The 27886-nt window shown below is 38.4% G+C and overlaps 1 protein-coding gene across 1 annotated transcript; it reads right to left on the bottom strand.

The window, feature by feature from the left end:
• Positions 1-203: 203 nt before the first annotated feature.
• On the bottom strand, positions 204-23237 carry LOC134752119 (transferrin). The gene is made up of 11 exons (XM_063687692.1): positions 22880-23237; positions 8919-9027; positions 7114-7241; positions 5792-5949; positions 4657-4801; positions 4045-4202; positions 3520-3650; positions 2579-2791; positions 1964-2161; positions 1167-1570; positions 204-776 (listed from the first exon to the last, which is right to left on the bottom strand). Exons 1-11 carry the CDS (start codon positions 22965-22967, stop codon positions 325-327), a joined length of 2184 nt encoding a protein of 727 aa, XP_063543762.1. The 5' UTR covers positions 22968-23237; the 3' UTR covers positions 204-324.
• Between the last annotated feature and the right edge of the window lie 4649 nt (positions 23238-27886).

Here is a 27886-nt window from a genome sequence, read left to right as displayed (position 1 = left end):
TATAATTTATATATACATAACGTTTCGCATAAGGAGAGAAGTGGTCGGTTTAGTTAATAAAAAAAAAACTAAGTTAATATCACAATTATTTTATTTTATTTCCAGTACATGATTTAATACGTCCTCTAAAATATTTGAATAACTTTGTCGTCAATGTCTTATCTGACTAACATTTTGTTGCAATATGGCAACTACGCTGGCAACATAATACAGTAAAAAAAAGTTATTTTCACTATAATCGGCATCACTATATTTGTATATTCCACTACTTTATCGTCAAACATTTCTATCTTAAATCTAAACACAATTTCACACTCATTCAGTTCATACAAAAAACACACTAACCATCGACGCAATCAACACTATCTTCGGCACAACACTACCCGCGCCACCTGTCAAATCTGACATATGACAGCTGTCAATGTCCTTTAAGCTGCGTTCAAAATTCAGAGGCACTTTATCGAACGGATGCGTTCGTAAAACGTCGCTCGTCGACAAAGCTTTAGTGTTGTCATGGAATAAGATATTATTCTGATGATTATAAGGTCCGTAGAGAGAAAACATGACTGCTGATGCTTGGTTCGGATTATGTTTGCCAAACAATTGGTCTAATTTCGTCATTACGTTGATAATTTCTTGGCGGCGCATTGCTGTGGTGTTTTTGGCGAAAACATGGCCAATGTTGGACCAGGAGATGAAGCAGTATTTTTCGTTGTCTTCGGCGCAAATGGGCTTGATTTTGACATCTTTGACCCACGGTTCAGGGATTTGTTTGGCTGAAAAAGTGAAAATTGGGTTAGGTTAAAGAGTGCCTAAAAGATTCCTCGGCTGGGTACTTGAGTAGAATAATTTTCTTAAGAATCAAAAACTAATTTTGGTGGCAGTATTTGAATTACATCTGTCTTCATCACATTGGAATGGATTATTTATTTATAAACCTTTGGAAAACAAACAGGCAAATACAATACATTTCGGTAAAATAGACACATTAATTCGATTTGTTTTTCTTTTATTCGAGATGTACATAATAATTCACCAAGTACGCCTTTTTTTATAAATTCGATAATTTATCTTAAGTTGAGATATGCAACAAAAAGAATAAGACGCGGTTTACATGTTGTTATAAGAACTACTTATATAATAAAAACATAATTAACATAACTTACCAACATATTGGTTATACGTAGCCATGCTTAAAAACGCGACGTCACTTTTCCCTTCCACAAGCGACCTCAGCGCCCCCCACTCTCCCTCCACCACTTTCCCGCCCTCCACAACACACCCCTCTATCCACCTCTTACTATCAGTTACATATTCATCTACACCTGGCGCACAAATACTTTTAAAGAATCCGTTCAAGATATCTTTACAAGTATTTTTTTCTATATTCACAAGGTAGCGTAGCACAGAATGCCAAGTCAAACCGTCGAAACGCGGGAAAGCTGCGCGCGTTCCCTTCAAGTCGGCCATCTTGAATATATTCGCGTCCTCTCGGACGTAGGCCACGACTGTTGTGGTTTGGTTGATGATGGGGGTCGTTTCGTGGAGGATCGGTATGAGGGACATATCTCTGTAATAAAGCATAAAGCAATTTAGTTTTGAACACAATCGATTATCTTCTGTGACTAAAAAAAATGTCATAACGTAGTGACAACTAGAGATAATTTAGGCTCACAGTGACAAAACGTCTTTACTTTAACTCTGATATGGGCTGATATGATGATGAAAACTAGCAATTGAATGTCATTCTTACTCATTCCAATCCAATCTTCCATTCGCTAAATATCCGTCAAAAAATGTTATCTCATTTCTTATTATATAAGAAAATTTGGCAAATATCCCCAGCTCTCATGATACCTCTTACTCTTTACCCAGTCCTAGTCAGTTTCTTCTATCATGACGTATGACAAGCCACCTTGTTAAGTGCGATATTTAAACAAAGATAGCTGTCACCAGGACTCACCTCTCTGCTCTAACCAGCCAGTCCCCACTAGCCACCGTGACATCACAGGTTCCATTTTTGACAGCTGCCATACAAGCAGCTCGGTCACCTTTCCTGGAGCACTGGACTGCAGGCTCTACTCCGTATACGGAAGCTGCTTCGCTCAGCCATTCGCATTTATTCTGCTCGAGGATTGATGTGGTGCACATTACTATATGGCTGAAAAATTCGATAATATTCGGTTACACATGTTACTATTACATTACGACTATGGTGTAATGGCAAACGTTGATATAAAACCAAAAACCAAACCAAAATTTTAATAATGTATGGAAGAAGGACGACCTAGACACCTTTCTCAACAACTGGCCGCAAGAGGCACTAAATCGGGGGTTATTGAAGACTAGGGGAGAGGCACCAGCAGTGGGACACCATAATAGGCTAGTAAAAAAAATGGAAATAGTCACGTGACCTTTCGTAGCATCTGTCATCCCGATACATATTTTCTTTTCGTTTTGTCACACAAAGTTCTATAAATGTGGTAGCGGAAAAACATTACAAGTCCCGAGTTTCGGTTTGTTGCAATTGCAATTGCCTTAAGGCGTGTTAAATTGTAAGGGGGATGGAAGTTCTTACCGTGATGGAGTACATCCGGCCTGGCTATAAGCCTCTCTAAACCCTCCAGCACCCGCCAGGTAGTCAAGCGGCGTGCTGGGCGGCCGCAGCGGCGCCGGCAGCGCGCCGTTAGCCTCAAGTAAAGCTGTGAGCGCGCCGCGCCAACCACCGCCCACCACCACACCAGCGCTGGTGAGGTTGGCTGCGAGACGACTCACTTCTTCCGCTGCTTTCCTGTAAGGTGATAATTATAAACTAAAATATTGTTTTTAATACAGTTGCTCAAAAAGTGGTACTTTTTGTGGCTGCGTAGCGTGCGAGAAGCTCAATTTCTCGAACTAGTGCTTTTTACTTTTTAGTTCCAAACTATACTTTCGAAACGAAGTTAAAATGTAATTTAGCTTGAGCAGGTACCAGGGCCTCATGAGTTATGAGGAGGTGTCGTTGAGCAACCCGCGCCGGGCCCGCGGCGGCCGCGGCCGGGGCGCGCACGAGTATGAAGGTATCGCGGGCTGCGGCAGCTCAAGTATCGCGAGCTGTATCGGTACTTTTGGTTTTGGTTTGGTTTGGTGGTATAATTCTACTAATGATATATTAATTTATTATTTTTTCGCAGTTGTATTAAAAAACGTCGTTTACAACACGTGTGAAATGTCTTTTCACACTAGTTGTAAAATGTACTAATGTAGGTAAAGTTTATATATTATCATAGAAACAATTAATTAGGCTTGCAAACGTTTTAGCTACAAGAAGCGGCCAAGATCTCCGCAGCCACACACATGGCTCTTCGTTTCGTGGATGTCAGGACCCATCGCGGCACAGGTAAGAAAGATTGGGATCATGGGACGGAACCCAAGGACCCCTACTACTGGGGCTTCTCGTGTTCGTGGAAGAAAAGTGTGGAGGGTGTCATGGGACTGAACCAGGGAATCCCTACTTTTATGTACTTATGTACTACATACGTTTTAGCGACGAGTAGTGCCCACGGCCTTCGCAGCCACACGCACGGCTCATCGTGTTCGTGGATTTCCTGCCAGGAGCCGTCGCGGCACAGGTACGCGAAGTCCCCGGGGTTCGCAAACCCGGTTCTACTCTGTAACGAAATGTGTACAAATTAAATACACTCGAACAGAATAGATAAAAGCACAACAGGCTTTCCTAAGGCCCGGATATCTTACACCTTCTTACAAACTTAACAAAATCTATCCGCACTCCACACTAAATATAGTATAGTAGTAAATAATAAGCTTTCCTAATCTATATTTTCTGAGTTTTAATACGTTTCTTACACCAAACTCATCACCAAAGAAAATATCTATCCAGTCACGGAAGCTGCTCACATAATCAGCGGGGTAAGGTAATGAAAAGATCTAATCTAACTTATACCTATAGGTACTTAAAAATCCACTTTTACTCAGCTGAAAATTCTCGAACCTATAGGTAGACAATAGACATTCAAGTTCAAAACTCAAAATCAAAGTACTTACACCAAAATATCCTGCCACAAAGTCCGCCTCAGCCCACGTAAAGTTGCCCGCACCCTCGATGAGACAGGATAGGGCTCCGCTCGGGCCCCAGTAGCGGTCATGGCGGTCGCACTTTCTCGGCCGGTCGCATGACGCGCAGAGGGAGGGGAATTTAGCTTCTGCAATAATTAAAGAATAACAATGAATAAGAAGAAAACAATACAGAAAATTCAAGGCTCTGATCGATAGTTACCTGATAGCTATTACAATAGAGTTTTACCTAAAAAAAAACAAATAATATATTTTGGCTACATAAATGGAGAGCCCGGGAGATTTGATTCATTTCAAATATTTCGGAAAAATGGAAAGAACTTGAGTTAAATCGTTTTCAAATTAAGGCTTCCTTATCAGCAAAGACTGCGCCTATTCTGATCAAAAAGCTCCATGACTCTCTGATCTAACTGACCATGAAAGCCATGAGGAATGCACATCATTCCTGCCAAAATTATATTATGACCTGACGAAGACTACGTTGCGGATTTGATTTTGTCAACCTTGTTTTACTTAATTCTACGTTGTTTTATAAATTGATTGTACCTAAATATTAGTGGAAATATATTATAAACTACTTACTGAGTTCCGCATCTCTCTTAGCGTCTAGCACCCAAGGTCCAGCACGGCAGGAATTGCCGAACATATCCGCCATGCCCTTGATACGGTTCTCGGCCACTGACAGGTCGCTGTTGCATGACTTCCTCGTCACCAGTGACTCCAAGTACTGGAATAGATAAACCATAATTATAGACCTTTTTCGTACACATCTTCATACGAAGATAACGCATAAAATAAAATCAGCATACGCATAAAATAAGTACTTGCATAGTAAATTTTAGCCTACTTTTAGCCTACTTATTAAATAAAACTATTTTGTGTCCTTTTCCCAGACTTCGACTATATTCATACCAAATTTCATTTGAATCATCAATCATTTGGGTTGAGTGGCGGTTCAATTAATTAAATAGTAGGGTTGATATTGATAGGGTGAAACAAATGGATCACTACTAGAATGTCGCTCAAGAACATAACTTTTTTAGTTTTTCTGACAATGCGGTGAAGCCAAGTTATTCTTTGACACTGTAAATTTTACAAGCCAAGTTATAGAACTTATAGACCACCAGTTATAAGGCTAATAAATAGGCTTCCTCGAATTTAAACTGTTGTGAGACATACTAACATTAAATCATTTTACATTTCATTTCATTAAATCATTTTTTTTTTCATTTTGTTTTATTGTTGCGCGAGTGACTAAAACAAGTGAGTCTAAACCGTAAAATGATTTAATGTTAAATTGGCTTCCTTTTATTAGCAGTAGAGCTAAAAGACACTAATGGAAGTCTCTGAAATTCAGATATCCTTAGAGGCACTCTTAATTGGTATATTTTCGGAAGGGCGTACGCTAGCTAGCGCAGGTGCACGTAGCGGGCGACGCACGCGGGTAGGTAAAATCCGTCGCACACGTACGCGCCAGTTAGCGTTGCTCATACTATTTTTCGCTAACCCGCTCCGAGACGCCCTAAATAGTAGAGCAGAAGATGCCATCCCATTTAGTAGTAGGTATTCTGGGGTTCAGGTCCATGACCCCCTTTTCTATGACTTCTTTCTATGCCATAATTTAACCCACAATATTACGGAGGAAGTGGAAATAATTAAATATATTTTATTTTTATCATTTTTTAGATTCTGTCGATGATTCTAAGTTCTAACGTACCTCAGTGAGGGTCTCGCTCAGCGGCCGTCGCTCGTCAGCTCCCAGTCCTATGTGGCACATTCTGGACCCTTTCAGGATGGAGTGCACAGAAGACACTGTGTCTAGTCCTGGCAGTAGACTTTTATGGATAACCGCTACTATGCTGCTCGCGAATTTGCCTGAAAGTGTATGTAGAAGAATGTTTGTTTTTGTAATGAGATTAAAAACACTGATTATAAACGGTTTCAACTGTCTTGGAACAGTTGGAACCAAACCAAATGTAGTATGTCATGTTGTTGATGTTTCTTAGGATTTGATATATCTAAAAGACAAGTTTTTGTTAAACTATTGCAGCGCCATCTATGTTAAGCTTCATAATATTATGATGCTTAAGCAAACCCTGTTCAGTCAGCATCAAGCCAACAATGACGGCCAAAGTGAACAAATATATCTGAACACATAGGTACTTATTTTTTTGATAACGAAGGTAGTTTTTTTATGATATGGCAGGCAATCGAGCAGATTAAATCGCCTGATGGGGCGGTTCGCCTGCCACGTCGCACTGCCGATTCGTCTCCACTGCTACGTTGGACCATGGACACCCGCAGCACCAAAGGGGTTGAAGTGCCTAACCGGCCCTTATGATGGGAGTACCTACGCTACGGTGGGAGTGTTACTACCTATTTGATACTCATAATTACCCTTATCGCAAAACGTCACATATATAAAATACAAAATAGCCCATTCGCAAGAATAAGCTGAAGATGGTACATAGGCGCAATACTCGAAATTCACATAAACTCGTTGCTATCAGCCGTAGGCTAGCCAAGTCCTCGAAACTGACTCATGTGACAGGCCCCACGGCATATAACCATCTACCAAAAAATATTACTGAGGCCCCAAGCGTAAGCAGCTTTAAGCACTGCCTAAAGTGGCTTATTGAGCGCCCGTTATACAATTATGACGAATTCATAATGAGCAAGGAATAGTAAAATATTAGATCTATATATTTGATTTTTTCGCGAGGTCGCGGGAATTCGGTGGTTGCGAGCGGCACAGGATCGGTCGGAGTGGCGAGCCTTGGGGGAGGCCTATGTCCAGCAGTGGACGTCTATCGGCTAACATGATGACGATGATGATGATTTGATTTTTTAATGTTGCATCTGTTTGGTTTTATAGATGTATAAATTATAATTGATATTTAATGGGATTATGCCATGATTATGCTAACTAAATATGTAAGGATTTTTTATATTTAGTATTTTTTTAATTTGTATCCAGAGTTCCAGACTGACATGTAAATTAGCTTTACGATAAAATGATGATGATGATGAGATACTCACGCGGCCTCAACCTGATTTCATCTGTCACTAGCACATTGATGTTGGCCCATTGTGTGGCGATGAGGTCCTCAGGGCTAAACACTCCAAAGTCAACCACACCTTTGCTCATGCGACGGAGGCAGTCCAATCTGCAACGACATTTCACTATCGAAATCTATCGTGAGACATATTTCAAAATATTTTTTTTTTTTTTTTTTTTTTTCAAAAAAGTATAACACATTTTAAACTTATAAAAGTTTCGCCAAACTTGCGTTTAACGGCGAAATGGTGCACTCATTTTCAATGTTAGTACCTTAATCTAAATTTAATGATTAACTTATATTACTAAGGTTAATACTTTTATATTACATTAACAAAGTGTAAGTTGTAGCCGTTGTAGGTATATATGTTGTTGTTATTCTTTAAGAATTTATTTGTAGTTTTACATGTATGTAAAATGTATGATTTTGGTGCAATAAAGGATATTTATTTATATACAATATTTACCTATCTTATATATTTAGTCATGCGTTGTACCCAATAGCAACTTCTTAATTTTTGATTTAAAGATGTTTTTACTAGCACACTCGTCTTCTATTGATAAATTGTTCATTATTTAGATCAGTACGGTTTCACTCACTAATATTTTTAGTCGCATTTCGCGTCATGTTTCGGATTCTTCGGGAATACTTCAGTGCACGACGTACAACCGCCGCGGACACTCGTGCCTGAGGAAGGATTCCCGAAGAATCCGAAACGTCGCCAAAAGCGACTAATAATAATATAATAGTTAGTGAAACCGTACTGATCTAAATATTTTGAAACATTTCACGATTTTTGAACATTATTTACAAGAAATCCAAAATCCCGGCTTTGCCACGGCTCATGGCAACCTGGGGTCTTCTTGTCAACCTATCCTAAGAATTAGTGTAGGTAGGCACCAGTTTTTACCAAAGTGACTGCCATTTGACCTTCCAAAACTAGGCCTTTACTGGGATTAGTCCGGTTTCCTCACGATGTTTTCCTTCACCGAAAAGCGACTGGTAAATAACAAATGATTGAATTGATACTTCGTACATAAGTTCCGAAAAACTCATTGGTACGAGCTAGTCAATGTCAAATCATGTTTCGTACAGTCGCCATCAGATATATTCATATTCATATTCATATATTTTATTGGTAATAAATAACATGTCACATGTCAATGTCACATGTGTTACATGTCAAAATAACGCGCTCTAACGCCTTGACAATAGAGGCGTGTTCATATATTTGTGAGCACCTTGACCGCTCAGATATATCTGATGGCGACTGTACACCTACCTACCTACATAGTAAGTTTCGGAAAACTCTCGTATTCGAAGGTTACAAATTTTTTTTTGGTTTTCAGAAATGCAATGCAGGCATCAGAGCCAAGTGAATGCAGTGGAAATGAGAGCGTTGAGAAGTGTGTGTGGTGTGTGATTACAAGATAGAATTAGGAACAGTGTGATAAGGGAAAAGTGTGGACAAAAATTGAGAAAGGTATGTTGAGATGGTTTGGACACATGGAAAGAATGAGTGAAAGAAGGCTAACAAAGAGTGTATAAGGGAGAGGTAGAAACGGGAGTTGGAAGGACTTTCTCTGATCAGATCGGGGAAATCCTGAAGAAAGGCCAGGTAAAGAGCACCCTAAACCGGCGAGCGTGTATAAGGAATGTTATGAAAGTGAAAGCGAAAGAGGTATGTCTGGATCGTAGCAAGTGGAAATTCGTGGTCTCTGCCTACCCCTCCGGGAAATAGGCGTGATTATATGTATGTTTATGCAATTTTATGTACTAACTAACCTGTCCTGGCCGATGACGCATTCGACTCCCGAGTCTGATTGGTCGAGCACGGGACAGTACTTGCTCGCGCGCTTATAAGAGCCTCGGCCCTCTACCACGCAGAGCCTTACTGGAAATAAAACAGTGATAAAATTAGCATTGCACCAAGGAGGTTTAACTTGACAAACTAAGGGAAACGTTCTCAGAAATTTAAAGGCAAACAAATTAAACCTTGATAAAAACAGGCTTATACAAGGGCCTGACACTCTTTGATAGAGAAAGATAGTCTTATTGCGATTCCTATAAGAGGAAAGATAAAATAATGCCATGCTTTGTCTTTATCACCGACCGGGCATTTTTTCATGGTCGGGTTATGGCATCATAGCAAGGAGGCGATGGCGAAATACCGAAATTTATAAGAGTGAAAAAGGATTATGCTGCCATACATGAAACTGTCAACACATGAATATGTCTTTCTCTTACCCCTGGTCGCTCGGTTTCATGTCTATAACTACTTGTATATACTATGTCTATGGGCTTATACCACTGGGCGGACGCACTATAGCGTATGTATACATAAAAAATCACTTGCGTTTCTATGTGTGAACGGCACGTCTGTACACGCGTCATGCGTCATAGTGTAAGTTGCTTAAAAACAGTACTGAGAGTACGCCAGAAATCCGCCAGATTTCTGTCGCGGGGCGAAGTAATTCGAGTCGGGGCGGGGCGGTGCGTGGCCGTTCTGTATGATAATACTATTACTTATTCTGTGCTAATACCTTAAGCTTATTATATTATCGGTCCGACAGCTGACGGGGGGCTCCGATGGCTAAATTTATCGGAAGCGCCTTTCCGATTTTGGATGTCGGAAGGCGGCTAAGACAAAAACAGCTGCAGGAGAGTGCCATTGGCATTAAGTCTGCCTTTTTGCGTTATTTTTATTTATCATTTTTAGTAATAATAATTTATTAAATGCATAAATAAATACAGCGAAACATATATCTTACATTTTATAGATAAAATTTTCTCTACTGAGCTCGTTCACTTACCTGTACAATGGCATTCTGTTAAACAAAAGCCATTATTTCTTTTGTGTGCGCGCGTGACCATTGTGCCAGAGCGCGTGGCCATTGCACAAAGGCCACGCGCGCACACAAAAGAAATAATGGCTTTTGTTTAACAGAATGCCATTGTTAGTACAGGTAAGTGAACGAGCTCAGTAGGTAGAGAAAATTTTATCTATACTTCCTTCCGACATCCGATATCGGATAGGACAATGTGAAAATACTCTAAGGCTAAGGCAAGCATTTACAACTAACATGTTATCATTAATTAATGTGATTTAATATGTGTTCAAAACGCGAGTTTTAAATGTGTCGTTCTTAAGTAAAAGGTACCACATTGTCGCTTACCATAAGGGTGAAATTTGCTTGCATCTCTATACGAATAACCTGTCAGAGCGTCCTTGTGGTAAGCGACAATGTGGTACCTTTTAATTGTGAACGACACAAATATTGTACTTATATACTTAATTAAATAAATAACAATTATTTATTTAACTAATTACATACTCCGACATGTCTAAACACAATTGTACGTTTATCATTGAACTTTTCATTTACAAGTTATAACAATGAACCCATATAAATCTACGTCAAAAGCAACCCACCAATACGCTGTGATTGATAACAAAATTCAAAATGGCGGCCGGTTATTATTTAACTGTCAACACTTTTATTACGCCTACTTATAAGCCTTGGCCTACTATGCTTTGGAAACTTTGAAAAAGCTAAGTATAATTTATTAACTATAAACCTTACTATGAGTATACATTTTCCCCTCACTAGCTCGGAAAGCCGTTTTTTATCCTTTAAAACAAGCGGGGAAAAACGCATTTTATCCACTAGTGGGGAAAGTAATTTGACCTTGGATGGAGCGTTTTTAAGTAGCTTGACAGATAACAAAACGTAAAAGGCTCATAATAATGGTTCGTTCGATATTAATTATCATTAAATAAATGGTTTGAGAATTGATTAAAAAATACCAAATTTAGCTTTATTAATGATTTTAAATCATAAACCTTAAATTCGATAAGAAACATTTGTTTTCTTAAATGATGTTGAATGTAATTCTGAACGCACAAGTTGAGTCGATGCAATTTCAAAACGCATCGTCGAAAATCTCAACATTGTCAACAAAAAATTTCTCACCGACTCCGACACGTAAAAATACACAACTTCCAGTAACTAACGCCTGTGGATGTTGCACTTGCCTCGCTATAGTAAGGAGAAAAGTTTTGTGTTACACACGGGTGCAAGTGTATTTTACTTCTCGTGTGTTAAAACACTCGCTACGCTCAGGATTCTATTTTAGAACTACTCTCTTCGCTCGTGGTTCAACTATAGAATCCTTTCGCTTACTCGTGTTTCAATTCCACACTCGCGGGTAAAATACAACTTTGCACCCTTGTATAACAAATAACTATTTCCCCTCACTAGCTCGGAAAGCCGTCTTTTATCCTTTAAAACAAGCGGGGAAAAACGCATTTTATCCAATAGTGGGGAAAGTAATTTGACCTTGAATGGAGCGTGTTTAAGTAGCTTGACAGATAACAAAACGTAAAATGCTCATAATAATGGTTCGTTCGATATTAATAATCATTAAATAAATGGTTTGATAATCTAATAAAAAATACCAAATTTAGCTTTATTTAATAATTTTAAGTCATAAACCTTAAGATTCCATAAGAAACGTTAGATTTTTTTATAATGATGTTAAATATAATTCTGAACGCACAAGTTGAGTCGATGCAATTTCAAAACGCATCGTTGACATTTCATACGTCAGAACAGAAATGTCAACATTGTCAACAAAATTTTTACTTAAAAACACTTCTCACCGACTTACGTAAAAATCAAAATTTCCAGTGTTTTCTGTTATAATATCGTACAAAAATAAGTGATTCCAGTGATGAAGATGATCTCCACAGGCGTTAGCTGTGGATGTTGCACTTTCCTCGCTATAGTGAGGGGAAAAGTTTTGTGTTACACACGGGTGCAAATGTATTTTACTTCTTGTGTGTTGAAACACTCGCTGGTAAAATACAACTTTGCACCCTTGTATAACAAATAACTATTATTTGGGCCAATTAATCTCCTTCCAGGCGCGTCAGGAAAAAGAGGTCGAAAGACGGATTGAAAACGCCTGGAGGAGCTATTGGTCCATAAAACACCTGATGAAAGGTAATCTTCCAATGTCACTCAAACGGAAGCTCATGGACATGTGCATACTCCCAGTTCTAACCTATGGTATAGACTTGGTCTTTGACAAAAGCTCAGTCCGGGGTTTGCCAACGAGCCATGGAGCGTAGCATATTAGGTGTCAAATTGGTGGATCGAGTCCGGAACACCACGCTGCGCTCCAAAACCCAAATCGTTGATGTAAGTAGCTCGGAAGGCGGCCATGCTAAAATGGGACTGGACTGGTCACGTCTGCCGAATGCCGAATGAATTGTGGGGCAAAATCGCCACAGAGTGGGAGCCCGAAAACTCAAATCGGGGACTTGGCAGACCCCGCTGGCGATGGCGGGATGAGCTTGACTCCTTTTTGAAGGACTGGCCAGACACAGCATTGGACAGAGATCTGTGGAGAAATTGGGGAAGACCTTTTCCCAGCAGTGGGACACGTAAGGCTCCAAAAAAACCTTACTATACCTATATCCCTACTAATATTATAAATGCGAAAGTAACTATCTGTCTGTTACTTCTTTACGTTTAAGCCGAACCGTTTGAGATGAAATTTGATATAGTTTGAGGCCCAGGGGAGGAGATCATGATCATCCCACGCAGACAGTCGCGGGCAGGCACTAGTTTTTTTTTAAATAAGCTAAGATGATGAAAATATTAGGAAGATTCATATTGAAATTCTTTAGCGGGAACAGTTAAGTACATACATAAAATCAAACGCCTACAAATAATCTCCTAGCAAACGTTTTATAATGGGTTGTATGTGGGACATACTTACCTACACAAAAGCAGTCTTTCAGAGTTATATTGTCCACAGGAGAGACGTGAATCGTCAAGTGGAATAACTAGGGACAGGAGGGGTAACATTAGACAGGAAATATTCCCCAATTATATGAACGTCATGGCTGACAGCAGTGTACTTTTTACAAACTTTAAGACAGGAATTAACAGTCTTGGGTCTATTTTTTAACTAGCCAAATTTGTTCAGTCAAAAAATATTGTCTATAGTTACCCCATCTGTCCCCAGTTAACCCGCTTGAAAAAACTAATTGAAAAAGAACTGCACTATAAAATTGCTCGTAAATTATTGCAGATACAAAGGAATATTTTATTATGTTATTAGGTACGTTATTATACAAATTATAGGTAATGATCTAATGATCTTGTCAATTTGACTTTGATGGATATTGGTATGTCGATTACCTCTTGTGTTTACTGATAGTTTTTCCTCATATCATCTTTGAAAAGCAGAAATGTTATAAACTTATAACGTTGTGAAGCCCACGCCGTAAATATGTCATTTTGCTCTCTTGTGACACAATCTACTATACTATTTCTATCGAAGTTATACATTTACAGTTTACGCCCATCTCATCAGAAAATATGATACCTACTTTTTTAGGGTTCCGTACCCAAAGGGTAAAAACGGGACCCTATTACTGAGACTCCGCTGTCCGTCTGTCCGTCCGTCTGTCCCTCTGTCTGTCTGTCACCAGGCTGTATCTCATGAACCGTGAAAGCTAGACAGTTGAAATTTTTACAGATGATGTATTTCTGTTGCCGCGATAACAACGAATACTAAAAACAGAATAATATAAATATTTAAATGGGGCTCCCATACAACAAACGTGATTTTTTTGCTGTTTTTTTCCGTAATGGTACGGAACCCTTCGTGCGCGAGTCCGACTCGCACTTGGCCGGTTTTTATAAGACGATATTCTAGGGCTTCTAGGCCGAGTGTAAGCAAGTTACTAAGTTATACCACAGAATAAATAATAGTACTTGGTATGCTTAAAAAAACTAAGTAACGCTAATTTTATTTGGGTACTTAAATGGAGAATCGAGAATAGGAATAAACTAGGTCACATTTTAGGGCATTTTCTAGCAGCTTTTTATCTCTAAAGATCATCCAACATCCGATATCGGATCGAACAATGTTAATACGCTCTCTTTAGAGACCACCCCATATCTATGACCTGAAGGTCAAGATATAGTGGTAACGTCCAGGGGCGTAGCTAGAGGATATGGCGCCCGGGGCAGTCACCAAATTTGCGCCCCCTGACGACTGACAAAAGTTTCCCTGCTGCTGCCTTTTGCCCATTTTGGCAGCCCCCTTGGATGGCGCCCGCGTACTTGCCCCCTCTGCCCCCCCCCCCCCCTAGCTACGCCACTGGTAACGTCACAGTTGAGTAAACGCATTAGGAAGATATAATGTTCTCATTTTCCTCATGTTGGGTAAACGGCGGCCAAGGCCCGGCAATCATGTTGAACTTTACAATATGATTCATGATTTTATTTATACAACTCAATGTGACTTTCAAATTAACACATTGATTCAAGTGCATATAAAGTGAAGTACAATAGAAATTGCGAATAATGTAAACAAATAACATATGACAGATTTTTTTAGCATTTGGCGTATAAGCAAAGATAGATATAACTCCGTAATAGATGGATACAGTCTAAGGAAAAAACGTGCCTTGAAAATCAAGAAAATTTGATTCTCGTTCAGAGGGCGCTACTAGCTTTGGCCAACTGTCGTATAGATGGCGTTGACGGTTTCGTTTGTTATTTAACAATTTTAACGCATATCAGTGAAAGAACATGGGTCAAAATCATAAAAATAATTAATGCAAATAAAAAAAATCATTTATCCATATCTAAATACATTTTCACTAGACTTATATTGACCGGGATATAGACCGTGATTACCTTTTGTATTATTTGTGAGCTCCCGATATTTCGACGCAGTTACATGCATCATGTTCACGGGTGACTGAAGATAGCGGGTGGGTGTCAAAGTTGTGTAGACAGCGCTCTGTCTACCCTCATTCTTGCGCAGCCGACGCGCAATATCGGGAGCTCACAAATAATACAAAAGGTAATCACGGTCTATATCCCGGTCAATATAAGTCTAGTGAAACTAACCGTGAATCATTCAAAACTCTAAATACATTTTATCGTATTTTTATAAATATTTATTTTTAGTTTAAAAGTGTGTCGACAGATGGCAGTGAATTTACTGGGGTTACAAAATTTACTATGAAAGTACCGCTCTAGTATAAGTTACTCTATGGTGTAAGTAACGTAAAAGTTTTACGGTGCTTGTTTTCATTGAAATATTAATAATTAACATATATTGCACATATACGATTTGACGACCGGTCTGGCCTAGTGGGTAGTGACCCTGCCTGTGAAGCCGATGGTCCTGGGTTCGAATCCCGGTAAGGGCATTCAATTGGATGAACTCAAATATTTGTTCCTGAGTCATGGGTGTTTTCTATGTATATAAGTATGTATATCGTCGCCTAGCACCCATAGTACAAGCTTTGTTTAGTTTGGGGCTAAGTTGATCTGTGTAAGATATCCCCTAATATTTATTTATTATTTGGCAATAATAAATAAATATCAGGGGACATCTACTGCTAGTAATTTACTAATAGTTTCTAATTTACTAGTTTGCTGTAAATAAAAGATTTAAGTATAGAAAGTATAGAAACTATTAATAAAATCATGGTTGTCACAAAAAGTGCGAAATTAGGAAGAAATTTACCGTAAATTGGTTTGTTTACAATATTTGCCATTTCAATTGAATTCCACTATACAGTCGAGTTCATAAATATGTATACAATTTGCAGTGGATTAAGGTGAAGAAATGTATACATTTTTATAAACTCGACTGTAGGTACAGTCGCCATCAGATATATCGGAGCGGCCGAGGTGTCCACAAATATCTGAGCAAAGCCTCTATTAGAAATTAAAGTGCATGTTAAAATGTTTTTGAGCACCTTGGCCGGTCCGATATATCTGATGGCGACTTTACTAAACGTGCTCGTGTTAAACGGGTTATAGTGTACTGTGCAGTCAAGGACATAGCAAATTATTAAGTACCTATACTTCGTTTATTCGTGTGGGACTGGTCTAGCGACACAAAAAAGCCGGTCCGGCGACCTTGCAACTGGCAGAAGACCTTACACAATCAATATAAACAGTACAATGACTTCAGGATGAACTACTAAAATTATTAAGTATACTTCGTTATGTGTGGGACTGGTATAGCGACACAAAAAACCCGGTCCGTCGACCTTGCAACTGGCAGAAGACCTTACACTATCAATATAAAACAGTACCCGGACATACCGTTCTTAAACTACGTCCAAAAGAGAGGTATGGGCACTGTGAATGACATCTCGCTTTGTGTGGTAGGGCACAGGACAGCGGATGTCATTCCAGATCTAGAGCAGAGCCCAACTGGGGAGGTACCTCCACCTTACAGAAAACCGCAGCCAAATAACACTAGACCCTACTAATAGTGTTGTGTTCCTGCGGGTGAGTAAGATTGCCAGAGCTCGAGGGAGAGGAGTGTTAGGGTCGGCAACGCGCATGTAAATCCTCTGGAGTTGCAGGCGTACATAGGCTACGGAGACTGCTTAAGGCGGTTCCCTGAGCCAGAAGGCGAAAAATCTCATGATATGATCATGTTTTTCTACGAGGCGTTGATATTCGTAGACGTGGAAAAAATATATGTAGTTCTTGACTATATTATCTTTAACAACATAGCTTCTGATACACAAATTATGAAACTTCGCTCGATACAATTAATTCCCAAAGTAACCTCTAACTCTGACTTTTAATCCTACTTTACTCGTTTATTTATTATGTGATACTAGAAACAAAAAAAGAAGAAAATACAATCTTAACATAAATAGTAATTTCATAGCTTTAGAATTTCAATATTGTAAGGTAACGTTTTTAAAATAAATAAAAACCGACAAAATTTGATCAAAATTGACACTTGGCGTGTATGTTCTTTCCCGTTCTTTCTTGCGAAATGTGACAAAGACAGCGGCAAACCGATGCTTGTTTGCCACCGACGTAGTATAAAAAAAATTAGTTATAATTGGTTTGGTTATTTGTTTTTTTTGTACTGTAGTAGTTGATGTATGTTTTTGTAGTGTAGTAATAGTTTGTGTTAAGTGATGCAATTGAATGTATGTTATGTATGTAGTAGTTTTTAAGTTATTGAAATTTGTTAATAATGTATAGTTAAATTAAACTGTCTGTAATGTTGTTTAGAGACGCCTAAAATGTGTCTTATAAGAGTTATGTTAATAAAGGTTTTGACAGTACAGTAACTTCAGGATGAACTACTAATAGCAAATTATTAAGTATATGTCGTTTTGTGTGGGACTGGTATAGCGACACAAAAACCTTGCGAACGAGCAGAAGACCTTACACAATGAATACAATCAGTACAATGACTTCAGGATGAACTACTAAAATTATTAAGTATACTTCGTTTTGTGTGAGACTGGTATAGCGACACAAAAACCTTGCGAACGGGCAGAAGACCTTACACAATGAATACAATCAGTACAATGACTTCAGGATGAGCTACTAATAGCAAATTATTAAGTATACTTCGTTTTGTGTGGGACTGGTATAGCGACACAAGACACAACAGTCAGACGACCTTGCCGGACGGGCAGAAGACCTTACACAATGATTGCATTTACACTTCACTTCACATTTACGCCTCGCGCCAAAAATCTGACGGCTCCTGTGCTGCCTCCCACAGTAGGTACAGTCAAGGGCATAAATATATATACATTCCCAAAGTTTCAAAAATATGTGTACGCTCTTAGACAATGAAGTCGTGTTCACATATTTTTGAGCCGTTTGTCTGGATGGATCTTTTTCCCTTTTACTGTACATGCACGCTCCCTATTGCTCTTCCGAACTTCTGTAAGTGGAGCATGTGTACCAACGCAAGAGTTAAAAGCGACGAAAGAGCATGTATAGTCGTGTTAAGAAGTCAATTTTGACAGTTATGAACAACTTTTTACTAGTTTTTACTGATAGCCTTAGTGTCATAAATATAAGGTTCAACTGTCAAAACTGACTTCTTACCTTACAAATAGGGACGGTGCGCGTTGAAGGGCTTGCCATCTTGTGGCCTGAATCGGAACCATAAACATGTACATCACATATACATTGACACTTCACACTAAAGCAAGTGCTGCCATCTTGTGGGCTACTTTGGAAGCATAAACTACACATTTACGCCTCGCGCCAAAAATCTGACGTCTCCTGTGCTGCCCCCTACAGTTTATGCACGCTCCCTTTGCCCTTAATAAAGCGCTGGTGGTCTAGTGGTAAGAGCGTGCGAGTGCGACTTTCAATCCGGAGGTCGCGGGTTCTAACCCCGGCTCGTACCAATGAGTTTTTCGGAACTTATGTACGAAATATCATTTGATATTTACCAGTTGCTTTTCGGTGAAGTAAAATATCGTGAGGAATCCGGACTAATCCCAATAAGGCCTAGCTTCCCTTCTGGGTTGGAAGGTCAGGCAGTCGTTTTCGTAAAAACTAATAGTGCCTACGTCAATTCTTGAGATTAGTTGTCAAGCGGACCCCAGGCTCCCATGAGCCGTGGCAAAATGCCGGGATAACGCGAGGAGGAAGAATAGAAGAAAACTTCGGGTGGAGTTAAAATACTGCTAGCACTAGCACCTTACGTTCGCACTTTACATACATATAAAAAGTGCGAGTAAATAACTTACAAGTAGTCTGGGAATACCCGCGTGTAAACCCGACTGCACTACCCGCGTTCGACGTGTTGCCTCCCTGTCACACTTACGCACGAATTAACAAGTGCGACAGAGAGGCAACACGTCGAACGTGGTTCGCGGTAGACTCTCGGAAGGCCTACCGCGATCCACGTTCGACGTGTTGCCTTGCCTCCCTGTCACACTTACGTATGAATTTACAAGTGCGACAGAGCAACACGTCGAACGTGGTTCGCGGTAGGCCCTTTGCAGCTCGCTACACGAAGAAATATCCGAATCAATGTTATTTGTGGGGGTTTTAAGAAAAAGTAAATGGTACACTTTTTTACAAATGCCCTTATCATAAGCATAAGGCACACCTATTTTACGTCGAAAAAAATTGCCCTAAAATTTACTGACTAAAAATTATAGTCTTTCCCATCACGCAACAACGTGTTCTGGATATTTGAGAGGTGTGCGCGGAGCCGAAGCCAACAAGTAGAGGCCCTTTTGATACGCCGAGCGGTTGCTGCCCTTGCCCGTGTCATGGGACGCAGTAAAGGCAGCACCCGCCAGGTGTCAGGACTATTGAGAGTTGACGAAATCTAAAATGAAGGATTAGGTGAAAGCGATTACTTTTATTAAAAATAATCACAATAAATATTGATCACGTCAAAATATTATACAAGGCAACAATATTTTTTATTCTTGGCCATAATGGCCTACAAACAATGTCCAGAAACAGCCAAAATGTTTTCCCGCGGATACTTACGTCAGCGTTTTTTTTAGGTTAATAAATACCAAGGCGTGTCTTAATTATAATGCCAACATTTGAATCGTATATTTTTTGTGAATCAAAAAATGTAGATAGCGAATAAAGTATTTTGCATTGATGATGCAATGTGTTTACCTGTGCGTTGTAAATTTTAGTTTTTAAATCATACCTATATATAGGAAGCATAGACATTAAACTTTTTCTAGGTCATGATAATTAGGTGTTTTTTGGTCAGAAAACCGCGGTGCCCTTGCGTTTAATGAACGTCAGTTTTTTTAAATCGTAAGTATTATAATAAAAGTAGGTAATGAAACTATAGTTGGTCAAGCAAATCTTGTCAGTAAATGGAAACAAAAAAACTACACTCATCCCCTTCTTCTTGGCGCCAGCACCAGTGCAAGATAAAGACAGTATGACTCTCTCCGTCTACGCCCGAAATGAGACAGTCCCTTGACAAACTATATTTAGTCACAGAAGCACATGCTGCAAATGATACAAGTAACAATGGGTGGACTTAAAGCCAACATGCATTCTTTACCAGATAACCATCGGGGTGAAGAGGAAACAATAGGTAACCGTATAAAGGAGTTTTACCTATACATACATAATAAGATATAAAAACTATACGAATATAAACACAAATAGAAAGAGATATACGAAATACACTTTTCTAAAATAAGAATACAATACAATACAAATACTCTTTATTGCACACCTCATTACAGAAAAGAAGAGGTTAAACAATAACCAATAGCAATAACATTCTAAATTATATAAAATTCCGTTATATGTAGGTAGGTACCTACAATAAATTAATCTTTGGTACTTTTAACAATAGGGTATTTGACTGTTTTTAAAATAAATTATTTTACACCATGCATGAAATAAAGCACCAGAAGATTAATAGAGAAACGTAGACAGCAGTTAGTTTTAGACACAAATTTTAAAACCCGTATTAAACTATAAAGAGTAGGTAATTTGATTGTGACGTCACATGCTAGTGTTTCATAAATTCCATAGTAACAAATCGTTTTGACAGTTTGTAAAAAGAAACTGATTTGACTAGTAGTCAAGTACCCTATTGTGTAACTTGCATTTTTGTCTATCTAAGTATCTACCCTAACCGGTTCTGGCCGTTAAAATATCGTTAATTAAGAAATCACATATTTTATTATCATTTAACTGTAAGTAATTAGACTGTCACTTATTTTATACCGGGTGTTTCCTGTAACAGGAGTATTAAATTAAGCTGTAAGCTGTACTCCTCAAACTGACCAACATTTGTTCAGCAAATTTTAAAAATAACTTGTGTTTTGATTTTCATTACACTTTAAAGTTTATTCTAAGACGCAATGTATTGCAAAATTTGTTATGTTTAAAGGGTGACAAGCAACGTCAAACACACAGATAGCAGGGTACATTGAAAATAATAATTAATTAGTATGAATAGGCATAATCTATAAATTTCATAATATTAAAAAGTTGCTGAACAAATGTTGGTCAGTGAGGCGTACAGCCTCCAGTTTAATTTATTGCTCATGTTACAGGAAAAACCGCGTATATTGAATTTTATTTATATACCTATGGAATTCATGTACAAGAAATGTACCTATTTACTCACTCAACTTATCGACAATATCGACATTACTTTATGTGGGTTTACTACCAGCACTAATGGTCTCCGCTCGCTCCATGCCATAGAGTAACTTATACTAGAGCGGTACTGTCATAGTAAATTTTGTAACCCCAGTAAATTCACTGCCATCTGTCGACACACTTTAAAACTAAAAATGAAGATTTATAAAAATACGATAAAATGTATTTTAATATGGATAAATGATTTTTTTTATTTGCATTAATTATTTTTATGATTTTGACCCATGTTCTTTCACTGATATGCGTTAAAATTGTTAAATAACAAACGAAACCGTCAACGCCATCTATACGACAGTAGGCCAAAGCTAGTAGCGCCCTCTGATCGAGAATCAAATTTTCTTGATTTTCGAGGCACGTTTATTCCTTAGACTTTATCCATCTATTACGGAGTTATATCTATCTTTGGTGCAATACAATGGGAAACTGATAACGCGAGCTAAGAGTTTTATTGCCCTAGTCGTCATTTTGGTTGAGGGCGAGTATAGGGAAATCAGAATAATGAAGTATTTAACAGCATACAATAATAACATTACTGTTAATCAAATTAATCCGGCAATGCTAATGGATTAATTTGGATTTTCCTGATGACTTTGCGGGGGCGTATTTGTCTGGCCAAAAGTGCCTTCGCCTTAATAGTCTTTAGGGTTCCGTACCCAAAGGATAAAAACGGGACCTTATTACTAAGACTCCACTGTCCGTCTGTCTGTCTGTCTGTCTATCTGTCACCAGGCTGTATCTCATGAACCGTGATAGCAAGACAGTTGAAATTTTCACAGATGATGTATTTCTGTTGCCGCTATAACAAATACTAATAAGTACGGAACCCTCGGTGGGTGTCCGACTCGCACTTGTCCTGTTTTCATTAGTGTCCGACCAAAGTTTTGGTTTAGGTTTCGGCAGGTTTCGACGTAAAAATCATGTTTGTTTTCGGTCAATGTCAATACTTGAGCAAAACCTAACCTTCGATTTCGGATAAAATCCGGTTTCGGTCGGACACTAAAATAGATTAAATACATAGATGTTTACTTACATCCATGATTAAATAATATTTTTTTATACAGAATGGTCAGGATCTAATCCGCCCCGGAATTGTAATAAATTTAGACACAGAAGTTTTTGTGGCAAAAACGAGTGTTTGAGTAAATGAAACATCGATAAATCTTTTATCGACAAGTCAGTCATAAGTAGATAAAGTAATAATTAAAAAATGTAACTTCTACTCGCTGTAATTTACCGAGAAATTTCAAGAATGCAAATCAAATACAAAACGGTACCTAATTTCGTCACATAAACTGTAGTACCACGTATACTTATAGTAGGTACACAGTGTCAAAATATTAGAAAACCACCAATAAAATCAAATCATAAGTTATAACATTTTGTGTATTTCGCGGTAGCTATCTTCTTACACAATATTAAAAATATAATAGACACGTTATTTTGCCACATAACATCTTATTACTTAACTATGGGATAACATATTCGTTTATGAAGTCAAAAACAATTCCAATATTCTTTCGGCGCGATTCGAGAAATGAATTCGAGATTCACTAAATATGAAATAATAAAGATATGTGACATTTAACGGCAAAAGGTACCTTATGGCGGCTGGCGCTTACGTTACGTCGCATAGCGTCGCAAATTATTGATTATTAATTTTTCCGCTGCTTTCTGGGCATCCACTGTTTAGGGGAACCTCGACACGAGAGAAGAAAAAGATTTAAAATTTCCTATGATTCAAATAAAATAAAAACTTACATTTTCCATCAGTCCCTGATCCTGATCCCTGAGGCGACACTGAACTTAAAAAAACAAACACAAACAAAAACAAAACCTTTAAACACATTTTTACACACGAAACTCCAACGAATAATCTTTAAAAAAATCATAAAACAATAACACCAATCTCAAAAAGAACCTTTAAAAAAATCATAAAACAACTACACCAATAAATCTCTCTCAAAAAGAACCTAAAACTTCCCGCCTAAATTCGCGTCAACTTTTTTTTAAACAAAAAAATCCTGACGTCCGGCTTATTAAGCCAAGACGTGTCGTCTGCTCGAACAAACACAAACTCAAGGTAAAAATAAGTTATTGACGTTTAACCGACCCGTTTTGATATGCAACCTGTTCGCTGGGCTGGCGATCAAGTTGTGAACCTCTCTATTTGGTTGGCGGCGTTGGCGATATGTTTTACGAGGTCGTTGTGTGATCTTGGCAATGACGGAGCTTATAATTTTAGGGTCCTATGTTTTATGTGTAAAAGCTATAACTCCCTAGGGAGTTAGTTCTTTTTACAATCCCTAACTTCTGCGACAAAAATCCTTTTAGAATAGTACACCTGCATGGAATATGATCTTTTTCGTGCAAGTGTGATGAAAAATACATTAACAATCAATCCTAAGATCGTGGTCAGCGTGGATAGTAAAAGGCATGCTATTTTTAATAATTTTATTACAAATCGAACTAACTATGCAATTAAAATTGTTAATTTTATTTTACCTAAAATAATCCTAACAATATACTCGTGAACTAATGAAAACAAAATACTGTAAAAGATCATTGTTAGCGCAGTCGTACATCACAGTGTCGTGCATGTGCGTCATATAGCACTACAGCTACGCAATTGGGTAGGTAAAGTTTTTTGAAGATAGGCAAATTATATTTTTATCCGATAGTATTCGTCATAACGATCACGGAAATGCAGCTCTTTCATTTTTATTTCGTATTATTTATTAAATATATTTTTTTAAGTGACCGAGATGACGTTTGTGAAATTTAATAGCAGATCAGGCACTGCAATGCCTGTGCACGTGATTTAATTGATGAGATAGAAAAAAAAACGATGTCAAGTCAACTGTCAGTGTCACTTAGCTGTCATTGCCGAAAAATAACCTCAGAAATCTCAGAATAATAACTAAAGCATATTCTGATGCGATTTAGTGTTATCATATGGTTATCATTGAGATTTTCGACGACCTCAGCACGAGCCACGGACTTCTGATTCCCCACGACATCTGCGAGTATTTGGACAAAGATTAAATCTACTTTCGACAACTTGGCACTGCATATTGGACGTTTTCTTGCCTTCACGACGACCCGACCCTTGCGCAGACCCTGGACTGAGTTTTGCAAGAAGGATGAGCGAGTTTATGCGAGCAGATTGTACAAACTTGCCCCACATGGACCTAGTTATGATTTTAAATTATTATCATAACAGTGATAAGCACAGCAATGCCGCCGAAATTAGAGGAGCGAAGGCCCTCCTGTACGTATCAGTGAAATACATACATTAAACATTTTGTTATTTATATTTTACCTGCAATGTTTAGTCTACATATAGACCTTAAACCTTAACTTCATTCATTTTTTATTGTTTTAGGGCATCAAGGAACGGATATGTGGAAAATAATGTAGGCTATGTCGAAATAAAAAGAAGCAACACAGAATGTATTCTTCGGGCTGAAGTTGTAACGGAGACCAAATTAAGAAAAAAAAATTATATTGTGACCGTTCACTTAGACAAAAATAATAATAATGTCAATGATGCATCATGTGATAGTGAGGATTGCCCTGCATCAGCTGGTAAATAGTCTTATAATAAGTGCCCAAAGGCACACAGAATCGGTTATCGAGACACCCCAAGACAGGCCGAGAACGAGTGTGTACAGCCCACATTAAGGTTTTGTGTAACCCGTGCGAAGCCGGGGCGCTATAAATGTTTATTTAAATGCCTGAATCTTAGAATGTTTTTTTTTTTTTCAAACTTCAAATCATTGTAGTGTAGTGATACCTAAATCTCAAATTAGGGGAGAGCGGGTCACAGTGAATTACTTTTTCAGACGGTCAATAAAGTGAATATTAAGTACTATAATAACCTACGTTTTATTCTTGTTCTTCATTTCTACAAAATATTTAGATTTGTATTAAAATGGCCCTTGTTTGATGCAGGTATGTACCTTACCGTTCGAGAAATGGGCCCCTGGTATTTGTGTGTTGAGCAATCGTTATTTGTTTTACAGGGGGGCAAAGTTGTTGTTTAAAGTGGAATTTTGAGCGTTGCAAGGGTTTCAAAGCACGAGGATTAAACAAATTTTGCCCCCGAGTGAAACACAAAAATTTTCACCACACCAACCCGAAGAAAATATTAACTATCAAACAAGACCAAATCCAAATGATCATTCAAAATCATCATTTAAAAGTCAATTCCACCAGCTAACCTAAGGAAACAACTCAAAATTTGCATCTGATTACTTTGCCCCACATGTGGATAAAATACAACTTTCTCATCAGTTTTTTAATAAACAAGAGAGATATTGTTCCTGACTCATGGGTGTTTTCTATGTATATGAGTATGTACTCATCTATATTGGTATGTTGTATATCGTCTCCTAGTACCCTTAGTACAGTCGCCATCAGATATATCGGAGCGGCCGATGTGCTCAAAAATATCTGAACACATACCCTCACGTCTTGACAATAAAGATGTGCTCAGATATTTGTGAGAACTTTAGCCGGTCTGATACATCTGATGGGGACTGTACTTACAAACTTTTCTTAGTTTGGGGCTAGGTCGATCTTCGTGTAGGATGTCCCCTAATACTTATTATATGATTTATTTGATAAGTGTTTGTTTATGTAAAAGGATATTCATTTGTGGATTTATATAATAAAACGAGATAAAAAATATTTGATTTTTATTATACTGCTTTGCAAGTTTACTAGAGCACATGCTATCAAAACGGCTTCATCTACATACTGGACATGATTATGGTTTACAGTCGAGTGAGGTTCCAAGAATGCGGATTCCCTCAACCGCCGTATGACATGTTCCATGTGTACCCGCAAGCTGGCGATCACTTTGGTTTGTATTACCTCGGGTTTGGAAGGTGTCTCTTTCGAAGAAAGTTGCAAGCAGTTTCCTGAAACGATAAAACTTTTGTTCAATAACATTTAAAACATTTAAAAATGTTTACTTATTAGCCTTAAGATTAATACTGTCACTAACACAAAATGATCCAAGTTGGTTGTGAGTAAATTAATTACACAAGCCTTAAAGAACTTGTTTAAAGTGATTTTAAGTTTTTAAACAGCATTCCTTAAACTGCAGCTAGAGGGTTATGATTTTAGACAGTAATACCTACAGTAGCAATGTGTAAAAAATATGTAATATTTGACAAATGAAGAATAATGATGTTAACGAAAGAACACGGCAACTTTGTAGCCAAAAAGGACCTACATTAAAGACTACAATCTTAATATGGGACATTTTCTATGAAAAGGGACCTTATTGTCGATGGCGCTTACGCCGCACAGCGTCGCGCGGCATTGTATTTATATCGGAGCATCGTTTATAATGGCGTAAGCGCCATTGATAATAAGGTCCCTTTTTATAGAAAACACCACATATGTAGATTATAATAAACAATACTTACATTGATATGGTCCTCACATACATATAAGTTGCGTTTTGGGCAATATATCTCCAATGCTTGGCACCAAATCGCTTGTAAAGACTTTGGTATGCTTAAATAAGCCGACGTGGTAAAGTCTGCGCTTCTTACACGACGGCACAAAACACTAAAGTTCATCCCTGTAATATTATAGATCCATTCGTGCGTTTTCAGATTCTGGTTCCATGGTGTCTGTGATCTTAATTTACTAATTTATTAGTCCAAGAGTCAGCGCAGGGGTCGGGTCGTCGTAAGGGAAGAAAACGTTGTCCAATAAGCAGTGCCAAGTTGTCGAAAGTAGATTCAATCTTTGTCCAAATACTCGCAGATGTCGTGGTGAATCAGAAGTCCTTGGGTCGTGCTGAGGTCGTCAAAAATCTCAATGATAACAGTAAATCGCAAAACGCAAGGTAACAGAAAGGTTGGGCCGTTATTTTTATTTTTTCGGCAATGACAGCTAAGGCTAAGTGACACTGACAGTTGTCATCGTTTTTTTTCTATCTCATCAATTAAATCACGTGCACAGGCATTAGTGCGATCTGCTGTTAAATTTCACAAACGTCATCTCGGTCACTTAAAAATATATATTTAATAAATAATACGAAATAAAAATAAAAGAGCTGCATTTCCGTGATCGCTAAGACGAATACTATCGGATAAAAATATAATTTGCCTATCTTCAAAAAACTTTACCTACCCAATTAAAGCTCAGAAACTATAACAAGAGGCTTCTGGTTAGGGTCGTCTATGCATTGGTTTCTAACGCAGTCATAGTACAGTGACGCACATGCAGGTGCGTCATATAACACTACAGCTACGCAATTTAAGCCGAGCAACTATGACAAGAGGCTTCTGGTTAGTGTCATCTATACGGTCGTTGCTAGCGCAGTCCTATAGTACGATAACGCATATGTGGCACTGGCACTACAGTTACGTCACTTCAGCTCAGCTACTATAACCAGAGGCTTTTAGTTTTGGTCTTCCATGCGGTCGTTTCTGGTGCAGTCATAAAGGACTATGACGCACATGTGCGTCATGTGGCATTATAGCTACGCAACTAAAGCTGAGCTTCGATAGCGAGAGGCTGTTGGTTAGGATCGTCCATGCGATCGTTACTCTTGTCGTCGAACAGTACGGTGATGCCGCAAAACGTGATGCTTATGACGATGAACGCCACGAACAGACCCACTAGGATGTGGCGAAGTTGTCTGTGATGTTCATGTTCGTCACGTGGCACTACAGCTACACTACAGCTGAGCTACAATAACGACAGGCTTCTGGTTAGGATTGTCCATGCGGTCGTTACTATTGA

Source organism: Cydia strobilella, chromosome 24 (genome assembly GCF_947568885.1).
Source record: "Cydia strobilella chromosome 24, ilCydStro3.1, whole genome shotgun sequence".
Taxonomy (NCBI): Eukaryota; Metazoa; Arthropoda; class Insecta; order Lepidoptera; family Tortricidae; genus Cydia; species Cydia strobilella.
This window is presented reverse-complemented; position numbering and strand designations above follow the sequence as displayed.

What these genes read in the sequence shown, in the direction of transcription:
- LOC134752119 (XM_063687692.1), bottom strand. Translation starts at nt 22,967, where the DNA reads ATGTGTTTAAAGGTTTTGTTTTTGTTTGTGTTTGTTTTTTTAAGTTCA. An exon ending in ATCAGGGACTGATGGAAAAT is followed by an intron (nt 9,028 to 22,879) that starts GTAAGTTTTTAT and finishes TTTTATTTCCAG; the next exon opens with TAAGGCTCTGCGTGGTAGAG. An exon ending in TGCGTCATCGGCCAGGACAG is followed by an intron (nt 7,242 to 8,918) that starts GTTAGTTAGTAC and finishes ATGTCGTTGCAG; the next exon opens with ATTGGACTGCCTCCGTCGCA.